We start from the raw sequence: 15177 nt of genomic DNA, 5'->3' as shown, positions 1-15177 counted from the left end.
GCTCTGGGCCTGAAGTCAGGAAGACTTATCTTCCTAAGTTTAAATCTGGCCTCAGACATTTACTAGCTGTGTGATCGTGGGCAAGTCACTGAACCCTGTTTGCCTCAGTTTTCTCATCTGTAAAATGAGCTGAATCAGGAAATGGCAAACTCCCCCAGATTTAACAAGAAAAACCTAAATAGGGTAACAATTAAGACAGACTTGGAAAATAACTGGACAATTACAATGGAAGGAAGTTGTGACCTGGATAATCTAAAATGACAGATAATTTTTAAAAGTCAACTTTGCCTTTGAGATGTGTTTTTCTTATTTCTTATTTCTGACTGTGGGTGTTACCAATTTAAGACTTTTGTAGCACTTCTAAATCATGCTATAATGGTGGTTCTGGAGGAATTGGAAGGCTAAGCGGTTTCTGGTTTTCTTCTCATTCATTCTTCAGTCCTGATGCCACTGTTTTGGTGTCTTTCTAACAGAATCAAAGCATCAAACTAACCAAGCTTTAATTCTATCTGATTCAAAACTTCGTCAGAAAGGAGGGTTATGATTTAATGTTCTGGTTTAAAAGGAGATGAACTTTTTAAAAAATTATTTGGGTGGAGGGGTGACTAGGTAACTCAGTGGATAGAGCATTAGGCCTGGAGATGGGAAGTCCTGGGGTCAAATATGGTCTCAGATACTTCTAGCGGTGACTATTGCAGGTCACTTAACCCCCGTTACCTAGCCTTTGCCACTCTTTTGCTTTGAAATCAATTAGTATTAGTATTGATTCTAAGACGGAAGAGAAGAGTTTGAAAAAAAATTTAGTTTCTTTATTTTTTACATTGTTCATATTTTCTTGTATATCCCTCTTTTATCCCTCCCAGATAACCATCCCTTGTAACAAAGAATTTTATTTTTAAAATGCAAAAAATAAAAAATAGAAGGGGGGGAAGAGAATCAGCAAAACCTTAAAAATGTGATAATATATAGTGTTGTACACCCATGGCCACTTTTTCCCCAACCCTCTACGTGGGACCAAGCTTATTTTTAATTTTGCAACATTCATTTTTTATTGTTTTACTAATATTGCTCTTTCCATTTCTCTTGTTGAGGTCCCTTGTTTATTGCACTTTTGTAGCATTTCGCATAAGTCCTTCAGTACTTATTTGCCATGTCTTGGACCACAATAGTTCTATGCCACTGCTCTCACACATCACCATGTTGTGAATCTTGAAATTTCTCAGACTTGTGAATGTTAAAAATTTCCCCATTGGGGAATTCTCTATTGGAACGTTCAATTCCCTACTGGGAACATTCCCCATTTAAATGTGAGAACTCTACTTGGATCTGAAATGGGAGGACCTTTATTCCACCCTACTTAGGACTGCTTTAGGGAAGAAAAACTCCTTGCAGAACAATGAAAAGTACTTAAACCCATACTTAAGCTATGCCTATTTTTAGAAAGGGGTGCTAAGTACCTATAAAGGTCAGGCAACTTGTGAACTTACAAGGAGCAAAGAGCTTTTCTGATGTGAATTATTCAGAAGTTTTAGTCTACCCAGAAAAGGTGAGAGCAATATGTGAATTAAGAAGGTGATAACAAAATGTGAATTAAGAATGGTCTGTCCTTTGAAAAACGTCTACTGTGATTGGTGGATGTAAGAATTTAGGGGAGGTGACAAAGGAGAAAATGCCCTATATAAGGAGATGAGAAATCTGAGTAGAAGAGGTCAGCTGGGAAAAGCTGCCTTTAAGGGTCTCTCTCAGGACTCTCTCGGGACTCATTCTGAAACATTCAGATTCAGGATTGAGCTGGTGAAGTCAGCTGAGATGATGCTGGCCTGGTGTCACTAGATTCCTTGCTTGGACAGATCTTGTGGTGAGTGATAAAAGACTGACTGATCTCTCTCTCTTAAGACTCAGGTCTAGGCCATGTTGGTTTAAAGCCCTTCATACTTATACCTTTCTTACTCTTTCTCTCTTTCCTTGATTCCTCATTATATTATTAATTAAATTTTCTATAAAACTCAGTTAACTTGGATATATTTCATAATTGGGAATATTTCCCTGACGACCACCTTATATTTGATTTGATACAAGAAACTGTAGTGAAACATATTTTCTGCGGTCACAATTTACTCACCCACTCTTATATCTACTACAATTTAAGTCTTCAACTATTTTAATCACTACAGTTTACAACCTCAACTATTTTAATTGCTACAATGTGAGCCATTCTCCAGGTGATGGGCACCTGCTTTGCTTCCAGTTCTTTGCTATTACAAAAAGTCCTGCCTTAAACATTTGTATATTTAGGGAATTTCTTCTTATCTGCGGCCCCCTGGGGGTAGAATCTCTAGATAACAGAATATGGATTTTAGTGAATTTACCTGTAGACTTTCAAATTCCTTTCCAAAATGGTTGTACTGTTTATGCTTACTGGTAATATCATACCCAAATTTCAAACCCCTCCAGAATAGATTTATTCCATTTTTTGTCATCTTTGCCAAGTTAATATACATAGTGTGTTTTGTACACCCCAGTTCTATAAATGCTAGTTATCATCATTATTAAAGAGGAGACATTCCTAAAAACTATACTGCTTGTCAGGCTCTGATGTTGAGCCTTTGTAACTTCTCTGACGTTGGCACCCATGGACATGAGGAATCTCTACAATATGCTCATAGTGGCTAGGCAGGTGTGTGTCAGGCACTGCACTGACTAAGCATTTGTTTTTGAGCTTCACAACAATCCTGGGAGAGAGGTGCCTTTGTTATTATCCCCATTTTACTGATGGGAAACTCGGGTGGAGGTAGGTTAAGCGACTTGGCCAGGATCATGCAGCTAGTAACTGTCTGAGGCTCGATTTGTACTCGACCTTCCTGACTCCAGGACCAGCCCCAGAGACACCTGGTGCCCCTCTGATCATCTTCTCTGCGACCATTATTAAGCCGATGATAGGTGGTGTCTGCAGGGGGGAAAGCAAAAGGCTCCCTGTGCTGGAGCAAGTCATGACCCCGAACCTAAGGAGGACAGGAACCCTCGTGAGAGGCAGAGACAAGAAGGCTATCTCGGTTTGGTTATGCCTCAGTTCCAGAATAACTTAGACAGTGGATGCTCAGACCAGTTTCAGCTTTCATAGCTACTAAGCTGCCATTTGGGCTCTACCCCTTCGTCCCTCAGACATTGGAAAGTGAGATTATTTTTTAATTATTATTTTAATTAAAATATTAATTATTTTTATTTCAGCTGCCAGGTGTTATTTGAAGTATTAACCTACTTCTTTGCCCCCTAAGCTGAATCTCCATTTATAATGAAGTGTCTTAACTTGCTTTGTGTGTTCTGGAACTCTGGGCATCTGGTGAAGCCTGTAGACCCCTAAAGACAAAATAAAATACAAAATATTACAAAGAAAACCAAGGATATTGAAATACAGTTATTTAGCATAAATTATGTTATATTAAAACAGAAAAAAAGTTCTGGAGGAATGCCTTATTTATAAGATGGTAGCAATTATGCATAAGCCAGAGCTAGACCTGAAGGAAAGTGATGGAATGTCCGGTGTAATATCTTCATTCCTTTAGTGGAGAACCAGAGTGGTTGTAGGATGATCCTTTGCAATGATTTGTGTGTGTAATTTTGCTTAATTGCTTATATTGTTTTGGTTTTGGTTTTGCTCTATGGTTGGCTTCATTTGGGCATTTATTTCCTATTTGTTGCCATTTTTTACTTTTGTTCTTACTATCTTTTTTTTTTTGGTTCTCATCTGTTTGAAGGCATATCATTGAGAGTTATGAGAGTTAATGAGAGTTAAAACAGTTTCTTTTTTAAATTCTTCATGGTGGTGGTATTGAATGGTGCCACCTTCCAATTGAGCATGTTTGGTGAGAGCCTTTGTGGGGAGCTCCAGGGAGAGGAAGGGCGGGAGGAAGATATTTTAAGCTTGAACATATGGTAATCAGAGCTGTTGGGTTTTTTCCTCTTCACTTTTCCCCCTCTCCATTCTTAATTAGAAAATGAGTTGTCGGTCATATACTTTAACTTGAGATAATGAGTTCAAAGTCAAGGGTACAGAAGTGAAGATCACTTACTAAAAGAAAGCCTTTTTATCTACTGCTCTAGCATCGAAGAGAAAGGATGGCAAAGCCAGGCTTACCTGAAGAGGAGGCCCAGGCATTCAGGACAGCTCCTTCAGGTCCCTGTATTCTTTCACATCCCTGAAGAAGACTATGGCTGCCGGGGGCGGTCATGTAGTTAATAACTAGTACTAGTGAATGATTCAATTACTAGCTAATCATTTAGTTCAGTCAGAAGGTCCATAGCAAGAGGAGTGCTCAAAGTGGAGTCAGAAACTTTGATTCAGACTCCAAACCCACCCCTTAAGACCTGAAAGAACTTGGTGCAAGACTCAGTTTCCCTTTTTGCCAGACCAATGGATTATGCTAAGATCCTTCCAGCTCCGAGTCTATCCTCTTAGTCAAAGATTTTTAGCCAAGGGGCCATGGAAAGATTTCAGAAAGGGCATGAATTTGGAGAGAGAAAAAAAATTACCTTTTTATATTCACTAACCTATATTTAGCATTTCCTTAATAATTATGAAGCCCAAAATAACATGTTTTTCAGAAGGGGTTCATTGTCTTCCCCCAACTCTCCAAGAGGTCTGTGACCCTGAAACATTTTTTAGAACCCCTTCTCTTATGGTTGAGTCCCTCTTAGTCTGACTCTTCAAGGTCCCATTGAGGGTTTTCTTGCCATAAATATTGGAATGGTTTGGCCTTAGCTTCTCCAGCTCATTTTTATAGAGAAGGATTCGCCTCTGGAGTATCTGAGGCTGGATTCAAACTCATGAAGAGGTCTCCCTGACTCCAGGCCTGGCCCTCTTCTGGAGATGCGCTCCATGGATGTTTGTGTGCAGTCGGCTCCAGTCACCGGACTCTCCCTTTTCCTTTTGCAGAGAGTGAAGAAGGATGTTGACAAGGGCACTCTGCACTGTGACATGTTCCTGCTGAAGTGTGAGGAAGCCAAGGAAGAAGGTACCCTACCGCGGCCCCCCGCCTGACCCCCCTCCCTGGTCCAGGCGGCAGACAGCGTGCTCGATTCATAAGACGGCCACGAGGGATTGTCAGAGGGTGCACCCGAGCCGGGCCCAAAGGGGAGCCACCGGCAAGGGAACGTGTTGTGGATTGGAGTTCAATGAGCGACATCTTAATATTGTGCTCCGTAAATAGACACACCTTTAATGCCACAAAAGACTCTCCTTGTCAAGTGGAAAGGGTTCATTTTGTGATAAGGCAGACCCTCCCATGGAAAATGGCCCAGGTCTGTCTGCTAAGGTTAATTACATGGGGCAGACAGATGCCTTTTCCTGGCTCGGCTCTGCAGGCCCCACAAAGGGTCCTGGGTTCAAATCTGGCCCCCGACACGTCTAGCTGTTTGACCCTGGGCAAGTCACTTCCCCTCATTGCTCATTCCTTGCCACAATTATGCCTTGGAGTATTGATTCTAAGATGGAAGGGAAGAGGTTTTTTTTTTTTTTAAGTACCTGGAAGTGCTTTTGTCTGCATCATGGAAGCTATCAGGGAAGGCTAGGAAAGGTTGGAAAAGATGGCTTGTTCCTCAGTGCATGGATTTATAGGACATTGAACCAGCATTTCAGACATTGAGATATTTAGAATAATTAAATTCGTTTAGCAGACATCCCTGGTACATTTGAAGTTTAGACTTAAATCAACTTTAAGATCTATCGTTTATTGGGGCCGAAAGCCAGGAAAATCTGAGTTCAGCTCCTGCTCCAGACTCTTCCTAGCTCTGTGACCCTGGGCAAGTCCCCGAGCCTTGGACTCATTTTCTGCATCTGTAAAATGAAGCTGAATCCTGGCACTTGCCCCAGAGGGTTATTAAGAGGATTAAAGCGCTTTGCAGATCTTAAAAGATAACAACATTTGTATGTCTCTTACACGCAGGCCTGTGGGCCATCGCTGTGATGGGCCGTTCTATTTTGCCGCCATTTGTATTGTCTTTTGCTCTCCATTTGTCTCGTGCCTGTCTCCTGAGGCACCCATTTTCTCCCCGTTGGACCGTGAGCCCTTTGCGGGCAAGGACACGTTTTGCTTTTTACTCCCTATCCCCAATGCTTAGCCCAGGAAGCCCATAGTAAATTCTTGTTGACTCGTTGACTTTCACACACACACAAAAATAATAATTAATGGGAAAAATTAAATTTGGGCCACGATCGTGACCTTCTGATTTCATGTGTAGGCCCACCCGAGGGGGTCTTTTGAGCTTCTTGAGTGGATATTCAGAATTTAAAATTCAGTGAAAGAATGTACTGACCGTCACCCATTTCCTCCCTCGTACTAATTCTAAGACAGAAGGGTAGTCGGGGAGAGGCCACGGGGACTTTCTGATTTGCCCAGAGTCACACAGTTAGGAAATGTCTGGTTAGATTTGAACCCGGGACCTCCCTACTCCAGGCCTGGCTAGCTACCACTGAGCCCCCCAGCCGCCCTGTTGGCCCGCTTTCTTACCCATTTTCCCTGGTGGGAAGGAGACTCTTGGTAGCCAAATAAATGAACTCTCTCCTGTTTTCTCCTAATGAGGATGATTTTGTGCCTTGGACAAGCAGGCTGAGAGACTTGGGTGGCCGGTTTTTTGTTCCTTGTGTGACTCCGGGCACCTCTGCTTTTCACTGACCAGACAAATGGACGTGGACGCGCACCAACCCCTCTGGGGTGAAGCCCCCTCCCAGGTCTGGCTTCTCGGTGGCCGCGGCTCCCAGCGGCCGCACGCTGCTCTTCGGAGGGGTGTGTGACGAGGAGGAGGAGGAGAGCATCGAGGGCGACTTCTTCAACGACCTCTACTTCTATGACGTGGCCAAGAACCGCTGGGGCGCGGGGCAGCTCAAGGTACCCCTCTGACGCTCACCCACTCGTTTGTAGTTACAGATGGTCATCGAGGCCCAGAGACGCATTCTTGTACCCCTCCCCTAGATTCCCTCCCAACAACCCTGGGACGCAGGTGCTATTCTTATCCCCACTTTACGGATGAGAAAACAGAGGCAGGCCATGGAACCCATGCCCAGGGGATCAGCTGATCAATGTCTGAGACGGGATTGGCACTCAGGTCTGCCTGAGTGGGCCCCGGCGCTTCCCGTCTCTTTGCCCCTCAGCCAGGACAAAGGTAAATGGAACTTCTCCCAGGCCTGGCTCATGGTTTAAAAGGATTTTTGTTGCAGGAGGATTTGTTAAACAGAGACACAGGTTTGTTTTGCTTTGTTTTTTAAAGATAATCTGGGATGACATTTTCTGTTTCTTTGTACCTGCTTATCCCCGGCATCCCTGTCCCAGTCCTGTCCTTCCCCTAGAGCCGCCCACAGGACGTGGGGAGGACGGAGCGGAGCTCGACCGGCAGACCAAGACCTCCGGCCTCCTGGAAGGCACCCTGCGTGGTCTCGAGCGCTTCCGTTCCTCTCCCCGTGCCGTCCGCTCCCAGAACTTTCTGCATTCCTCCCGTGTAGAGGCCCCGAGTGTCTGGCCGTTCCCCGGGAGATCACCCCTCGTTGCCAGTTCTTCGCTCCCCCAGAAAGCGCTGCCCCAAGTCTTTTGGCCTCTCCATGATCTCCTTGCCTAAACCCAGGGGCGGAATCCATGGCCCGAGGGTGGAGACGTTCGTGACTTCCTTTACACGATCCCAAGTTGCTTTCTAAAATGGTTTTAGCATTTCACCGACAGTGTATTGGCTCGTGCCTGCCCTGCCACAACCCCTCCAACATGGGCCATTACCGGTCTTGTCCTCCTTGCCAGCGTACAGCGGTGAGGTACAATCTCGGAGCTGTCCTCATCGGCGCTTCTCTTATTTTTAGTGATTGGAGCATCCTTTCACAGGGCTGTGACTCTGCAGCGCATTTTTTTCATCGTTGTTAACAGCCAGCATTTATACCTGGGTTATTGTTAACTTGGGGCAGGAAGGAGAAAATATCGGCTTCGGACTCATGTCAGGACAGAACTGTAGCGCAGCTGACCTCTTCATACAATGAAGGTGGCTTACCCACCACCATCTCCCTCATTGAGCTGTTCTAGGCTCAGATCCTCAGCTAGCGTCGTCCTTGGGCGTAAGGGATGGTGTTTCCTGGAAGCGTCCTCTCCCATGCAGCTATATGGCTGGGGAGGGACCACATGTTATTGAGGAGTCACTGCTCGGGGACCCAGGATTCATTTGTCCCGCTCAGAGCTTCTGTGAACCAGGCTCTGAGGAGATGGGAGACGAGAGGAGTGGTTTAGGCAGAGGGGGACTGGGGCCATGAGGTCTGGTGCCAACTGCAGGGAGCAGCAGGGGCCCGAGCCGGGAGTGGGCAGCAGTGACCCCCGCGCACCAGGCTGGGACAGGGAGAAGAGACGCCTTCCTTGCTTGGGCCAGACCTTTCCCAGGGCTTAGGATGGAGGAAGCTTTGGAAGCCAAGATCATGCCAAATTCTTTCCACTGAAAGCAGTCAGTCTCCAGGAAAGTGCCTTACTGCATTTTTAGATGTAGAGCTCTTTGGCTTTGCTTCCTGATGTTTATACTCTTCTTATTAAAGAATTTGCCAGAGAAGTGTCCTTATTTGGGGAATTCAGAACTCTTTATGAATGGCCCCTTTGCCCCACTTAGTATGGGGTCTTGTACTGGCCTCTTTTTCCCCATTTTCCCTCCTCTAGGTGTTCTCTCACTCCGGGGTCTTTGTGCCCTGATGAGCCATAACCATTTGGGCCATTTTGGATGAGCCTTTCTCTAACTTTAGCTGAAATAAAAATTTATAGGCGATATTTATTGTTGCTTAATCAGGGTCCAGATGAGAGATTGGCCTGGGTTGCTATAGATAGTTCTAGGAATACTTCTCATTTATCTAGTTCTTTTCCAGATCTTCTCCTCTGCCTTCTGAGGAGATCTTTCAAACCTTTACAGCAGGAGGAAGGCAGTATCCTTTCCCATCTGAGGAAATTGGGTTTAACGACTTGCCCAGAGTCTCACTGATGACACTCAGGAAACGAAATAACCCAGACTTAATCCACACTGGATACAAAGTGAGGGAAAGCAGCACCTTTACTGTGTAGTTACCAGGGCAACACCAGTCCTCATGAGGGAGGAGGAGCGAGGATTGAATACATGGAATGCTTTTTAGAAGCTTTCTTTCCTTAGGAAGACAACCTAAAAATAGTTTTTTCGTTTGGAAAACCTTCGGCAGTAAGGGGTCTGACTCCTCTGGCAGGGGCTGCTCACTCCATCGGTGCTGTTGACTCGCTCGCCGTGGGGACAAGATGGCAGAAGTGGGTGGGATTTGGCTCCGGCTCTCCCGCCAATTCTGAGTTGGCCCTCGAGAGCAAATTTGAGTTTTACTCGAGACGGACTTTCTTTGAGAGCCAGTGGCTGTGTTTCCAAATTGGGCGCCTGCTGTTTTGGGCCTCTGAAGGTGTGAAATAGTTCCCAGTCGGGGACAGAATTTAGCATCCGCTCACTGTGTCTTGATCCCCGGGTGAAGCGGCAGGTCAGTGCTCGTGCCTCACTCCCCAGAGTGGAAGCTGGCCGTTGAATTAGGAGCTCCTCTTTGTCCTGTGCCCACCACGGATTTCACGGAGGTGCCGTGGCCCCCCGGAGGGGACTGCAGACACGAAGTGACTGGCGCCCATCTCTCCCGTACGCGCTCTTTGTCTCTTGAGCCATTGAAACGTGTGGCCTCCCAGTAATGTGTCTGCTTTCTCTCGTCTTATCAAAAGGGTCCTAAGTCGGAGAAGAGGAAGCGCAGGCGAGGCAAAACGGCAGAGCAGAACAGTGTGGAGAAGCAGGAGGGCGAAGAGAAGGGCCCCCAGGAGCCTCGGGAGGTGATCAGAGAAGTGCTGGCTGAGGACGGAACCGTCGTGACCATTAAACAAGTGCTGCCCACGCCGGGGCCATCCTCCAGGGCTGACTCCGAATCGGAAGAGGAAGAAGCCCAGGACGAGGCCATCGGCCCGTTAGTAGAGCCCTGTCCTCGCTCCAATGCCATGCTGGCCGTCAAGCAAGGGCTGCTCTACGTCTATGGGGGGATGTTTGAGGCTGGGGACCGCCAGTTTACCCTCAACGACTTCTACTGCCTGGATCTTCACAAGATGGATGAGTGGAAGGTCTTGGTAGAAATGGATCCCAGTAAGTTTGGGTTTGGGGTGACATGGCACACAGGGAGGGGAGCAGGGCAAAAAGCAAGCTAAAGAAGAGAGACAGAGACAGAAGGAAAGGGAGAGACAGACAGGAGGAAAGACAGGAAAAAAAGAAAAAGGGGGAGAGACAGAAGGAAAGGGAGAAAGGAGAGAGACTTTCCAAAGGCCTTGGGAGTTCTCTTAGCCAAACCCTTCTGGCACTCTCTTCTTACTTAGCCCCTCACATAGCTACCTGGCTGGTGTCATCATTACTCAGTTTTCCATCATCCAGTAACAGTCTGAGCTTGAGGGACAGGTGAGCTGATGGAGCCCCGTCCTTGTGTCTTTAAAGACTTGCCTCCTTAGTGATGGCCTTTGGGGGTGCTGCTGGCAAGTGTATTGTTGCAGAGCAGATTTTAGCTGGGGCCTTGTTCCTTAGGCTGTCAGACAGACATTTGCTGTCTTTATGCCCAAGAACTAAACGCGGCATAGCTTAGTCTCCTCCAACGTCTTTTTTCCCCTGTGGCTTTGCAGCCTTGGTCTTCTTTATTGTCACTTCTGAAATGTTCCCGCCAATCCTTCGTTCATCATTGTTCCTGTTTCCCTTTAACCTTCTTCTGAAGGAAAGATCATGGTTCAGGACTCAGGTAGCTCTCTTCCTGTTTAAGAGTCCAGATGAAAGAATGAAGAAAAGTCAATTGGGTTGATTCTGGGGAGAGCATCCTTTATGGGATGAGAAAGAGTTGACAGAAAACTGACTGGGAAATAGCCCCACTGCTCAACAGGAGCAACAGGCACTGATGGATTTTGAAAAAAATGTGGATATTGTATGTAAAATGGAATGCAATGCAAAGAGAGGGCCCTAGAAGCACATGGATTTTAAAGAAAAATTTAAAAAATTATTGCAGCTGAACCTAGCAAATGATGAGAAAGTTTGCTATGGGGAAGTAATGAGTCTTCAAAGCTTGGAGCATTAGAATGTGCAAATGTAAGCTTTGGGAGAAGGAAGAAAAAAATTCCATCTCTGTTATGTTGAGAGGGAAAGAAAGGGGAGAAAAAGCCCAGCAGCTACTCTGGCCAATTGTGTTGGAATGAATGGCCTCAGCTCCTGTGGCAGGCCCCGGACCAGCTTCCCCCTTCCCTGCCTGTGGAAGAGTTGGTGGTGGGACACTCACTTTTGGAGTAGGTGGAAGATGGAGTTGGGAATCCCACTCCCAGCACTGCCCCAAGCTCTGTGACTAACCCTACAAGTTGCTGCTATTGGGCCCCCTTGCCACTGCTGAAGTGCTAGGAGTGATGGGTGATCCCATCCCAATCAACCAAGATTCCCCCAGCAGAAAGTGGGCCAGAGCAGCCGTCCCTCCCGTCTCCTTCTGGGGATGGACGAGGCAGGTGGCTAAAGCGTGCATGTTTCACACCATGGACATGTAAGGCGTATCCAGGCGTGTAACATACACAGAGGTGGAAATGGTCATTGTGCTGCTGTTGGGGACTGGGAAAAAACCTACATAGCTGCTATATTTGATGGGCAGAGTCAGCTTTTTCAGATTTCATTTCCCTAGAGTTCATGCTATTAAAAGATTCCAAGCTCTAAAGTCTATATAAATTAATGGAACATCATTAAGGGGGGGGGGCTGACTTAAAATTAAATGAAACCAAATTTCCAGCCCCAAGGAACATTAACATCATTATTCCCCATAGGGACAAGCCCCTCCTTTTTGCCTGGGGGACTGGGGAAGGGAATGTGGATTGCCTCTGGGTGGCATGATTCACACTTTCCTTCCTTTGTCCCCTTCTGAAAAATCACCCCACTGACCCTTGGATACAGCCAGAGTCTTCAGAATTTATTATTTTAAAAATGTTGACCTTCTTTTCTTCTAAGTTTGAGCTGAGTGCTTTTCCTCCCTCTCTCCTGCCTTTGTTCCTTGCCAGTAGCTGAAAGCAGCTTTTCTCTCTGGGCCATGAAGGAGACAGGCAGGCAGGGTTGGAGTTCTGGAGAGAGGCACTTCCCTTGTCAAAGCCAGCATCTTCTTTGCCCATCTAAGCTAGGTGCTGCTTGATAACTCATTCATTTCTTTCTTTCTTTTTTTTTTTTAACCTTTACCTTCTGTCTTGGAGTCAATACTGTGTATTGGCTCCAAGGCAGAAGAGTGGTAAGGGCTAGGCAATGGGGGTCAAGTGACTTGCCCAGGGTCACACAGCTGGGAAGTGTCTGAGGTCAGATTTGAACCCAGGACCTCCCATCTCTAGGCCCAACTCTCAATCCACTGAGCTGCCCAGCTGCCCCCAACCTTTTCATTTCTGATCTTTGTAGGTTATCATTTTTTTATTGGTCATAGAAGTCTTCCTATGCTTCCTTCACTTAAAAATACTTTTGCAGATCAAATGATCAGACTCTGAACTGTCTTCTTTGAGAGCCCAGAGCAGGGGAGAAGGGGTCAATCATTTATTTCTTTAATAATGGTTGAGAGAGTATGTATTGCAATTCCCCCCTGACCTCTCTGGGCCTTAGTTGTATCGATGGATTGATTGATTGCTTGATTTTGTTATTGAAGAAACTCAAGAATGGCTAGAGGAGAGTGACTCAGAAGACGAAGAAGTGGAAGGAGCAGAAGGAGGAGAGGAGGAAGAGGAGGATGAGGAGACGGAGGAGGAAAGCGAGGAGGATGAAGGTAATGCTCATTCCTCTCTTCACTTGCCTGTGTTAAGAGGCTGGGGTTGGCTGGGGTGCCCGAAATGGGACAAGACAAAGGTTTGTTAGCTGTTCTGTTAGAGAAGCTTCTTGGTGTGGTCAAGTCTCGCAGTCTCCAAAGGAGAAATGGTCACCAAAGCAAGAGAAATTGGTACACTGCCTCGAGCATATATGTCACTGCATTGCCCCAGGGCAGGGGGGGGGGAGATAGGGATAGAGAACAGTGCTTTTTAATTTAAATTTTATTTTAATCATTACAGTATTCATTTTTTAAACCAGAAATGTAGCTTTTGGGGGCAATAAATGTTTCTTCCCCCCTCAAAAATTGGCTGTAAATGAGTATTTAAAAATATAGTCTTTTAAAGAGTATCTGGAGAGACTTTATTTAGAAAATTCCTGGGGCAGCTAGGTTAGCATGGATAGAGTGCCAGGCCTGGAGCCAGGAGGATCTGAGTTCAAATGTGGCCTCACACATTTCCTAGCTGTGTGACTCTGGGCAAGTCACTTAACCCCGATTGCCTAGCCCTTATTATTCTTTGGTCTTACAACTGATACTAAGATGAAACCTATAGGTTTAAGAAAAAATCATGAAAGATCCTATTGGGTCTTTTGTAAAGTAAATATCCCAGAATCACAGAAGGAACCATAGAGACCAGCCTGGGTCCCATCCTCAGCCTGCTTAATGAGTCTGTGCTGAGGAGCTCTCCCGTGGGAGGAGGCCACCCCTTCCCGAGACACTCATTTAGAGCCACTTTCAGTTTGCTTGTTAGAAAACTTCCTGTGTTGCTGGTTGTGTCCAATTCTCTGTGACCCCATTTGAGGTGCTCCTGACAAAGATCCTGGAGTCATGGGCCTTTACCTTCTCCAGCTCCTTTGACTAAGGAGAAGCGACCCACTCAGGGTCACACCACGAGCGGGGCTGAGGCCGGCCTTGAACTCGGGGGGATGAGTCTCCTCGACCCTTTCCTTAGGCGAACAACGCCCGCTGACTCCCCCGATCTCCTCTTCCCTGCGCTCCCTGCCATCGCTGGCCAAGCAGAGGGTCTGCGGCGGGGCTCAGTCTCTCCCCTGGGTTTGGGTGTCGCCTCCAGGTAGCTGACCCTTCCCTTCTCCCCCCTCTCGTCTGTTGTCAGAAGGGGGCCGGCACCCGGCAGTGGAGCCGAGGGAAGAGTACGCGCACTACCTGCCGAGGACCGAGGAGCACTGGGTCCGGGTGGCCCGGGACAACATGGGGCCCGATGCCAAGGACAAGAAGGTGATCAAAGTGGCCCACGCCATGGCCAAGGCTTTCTATGAAGATTCTGTTTAGGCCCAGAATGCACGTTTCCTTCTCAGATACTGTTGAGATCTTTCCTGTTCCTGGAGATAGTCTTCCCCCTCGACAAGCCCTGCTGCCGTGTCGCTTCCAGGGTCTCCCGGCTCTGAGTCTCCTGCTGGAGCCGTCTGGGTTGGGGCAGCCGACGGGGCCCATTGCCCTTTGGACGGGAGCGGACCCAGACAGGATTTCAGCGGGCAGGGGAGCTCTGGAAGAGGCAGGAATGCAGGACTCTTGGTGAGGCACAGCCAGGGCGCCCTGCACATGGAGCACGTGCGGGCACGCTTGGCCTCGGAGCCCTGAAGAAGCGAGTGCAGGGGTGGTGGGCCTCTTCTCATGGTTTTTTAAATAAAGCGTTTTGTTGGGCTCCCTCTGTGCCTTCTCTGGGACTTGTCTTCCTCTTCACGGCTCATTTAAGTTCCTTCTGGTTCCCAGGTGTCCCTTTTCTAGTGGCATCCCTTTTCCCCGAAGGAGAATGCGAGGTTTTAATCCCCTGAAAGGAAAGGTGGTCGTTCCCATCTGGTTCTTGGCCTGGGTCCCAGCACACAGTGGGTGCTTCCTAGTGAATGCTAGTTGTCCCATTCATCCTCACAGAAACATTCTCAAAAGTCCTGCGGCTAAGGGAGGTAAGAGAAAATGTGAGTACCTCTGTCCTAGTGCGGGGCAGGAAGACTGAGCCCAGAGGCCATCCTGCGCAGCCTCGGACCCTGGTCCTTCAAGAGCGGGCCAAGCTCCAACAGTTGCCCACACAGCTCGGGGACCACGGACAGGCAGGTGACGAGGGCACGGATCCCAGGATCCCAGCTGACTGCTTCTGAGCAGGACTCCTGGAGGAAGACAAGACGGCAGCCGCCATATTCCTGGATCAGAATGGCTCATGGTCAACTGGAATTGAGGCTCTCCTTACCATGCATTGGGTCCCCTTCTCCAACACAATTCAATGAAAGAATTTCTTTCAAGAGGGATCACTTGCATCTCTTGTTCTCTCACATGAGGTTGCTTAGAGAATGTTGGGGGCACTTTTCTCTCAATGAAGAGATTTG

General features: G+C 47.1%; 1 protein-coding gene across 4 annotated transcripts in view; it reads left to right on the top strand.

Annotated features, from left to right (window-relative positions):
- Positions 1-14509, top strand: part of KLHDC4 (kelch domain containing 4) — a 105565-nt gene extending 91056 nt beyond the window's left edge. For all 4 annotated transcript variants that reach the window (XM_007477273.2, XM_007477272.3, XM_056810594.1 and 1 more), the window contains 5 exons: positions 4934-5012; positions 6676-6884; positions 9729-10137; positions 12683-12799; positions 13953-14509. In XM_007477273.2, the coding sequence (XP_007477335.2) occupies positions 4934-5012; positions 6676-6884; positions 9729-10137; positions 12683-12799; positions 13953-14128 (990 nt within the window). In that variant the 3' untranslated portion in view covers positions 14129-14509. The remainder of the gene's footprint in view (positions 1-4933; positions 5013-6675; positions 6885-9728; positions 10138-12682; positions 12800-13952) is intronic.
- Positions 14510-15177: the final 668 nt, after the last annotated feature.

Source organism: Monodelphis domestica, chromosome 1 (assembly GCF_027887165.1).
Source record: "Monodelphis domestica isolate mMonDom1 chromosome 1, mMonDom1.pri, whole genome shotgun sequence".
In the NCBI taxonomy this organism is placed as follows: Eukaryota; Metazoa; Chordata; class Mammalia; order Didelphimorphia; family Didelphidae; genus Monodelphis; species Monodelphis domestica.
The sequence above is the reverse complement of the archived record's forward strand: the minus strand, read 5'-3'. Positions and strand labels throughout refer to the sequence as shown.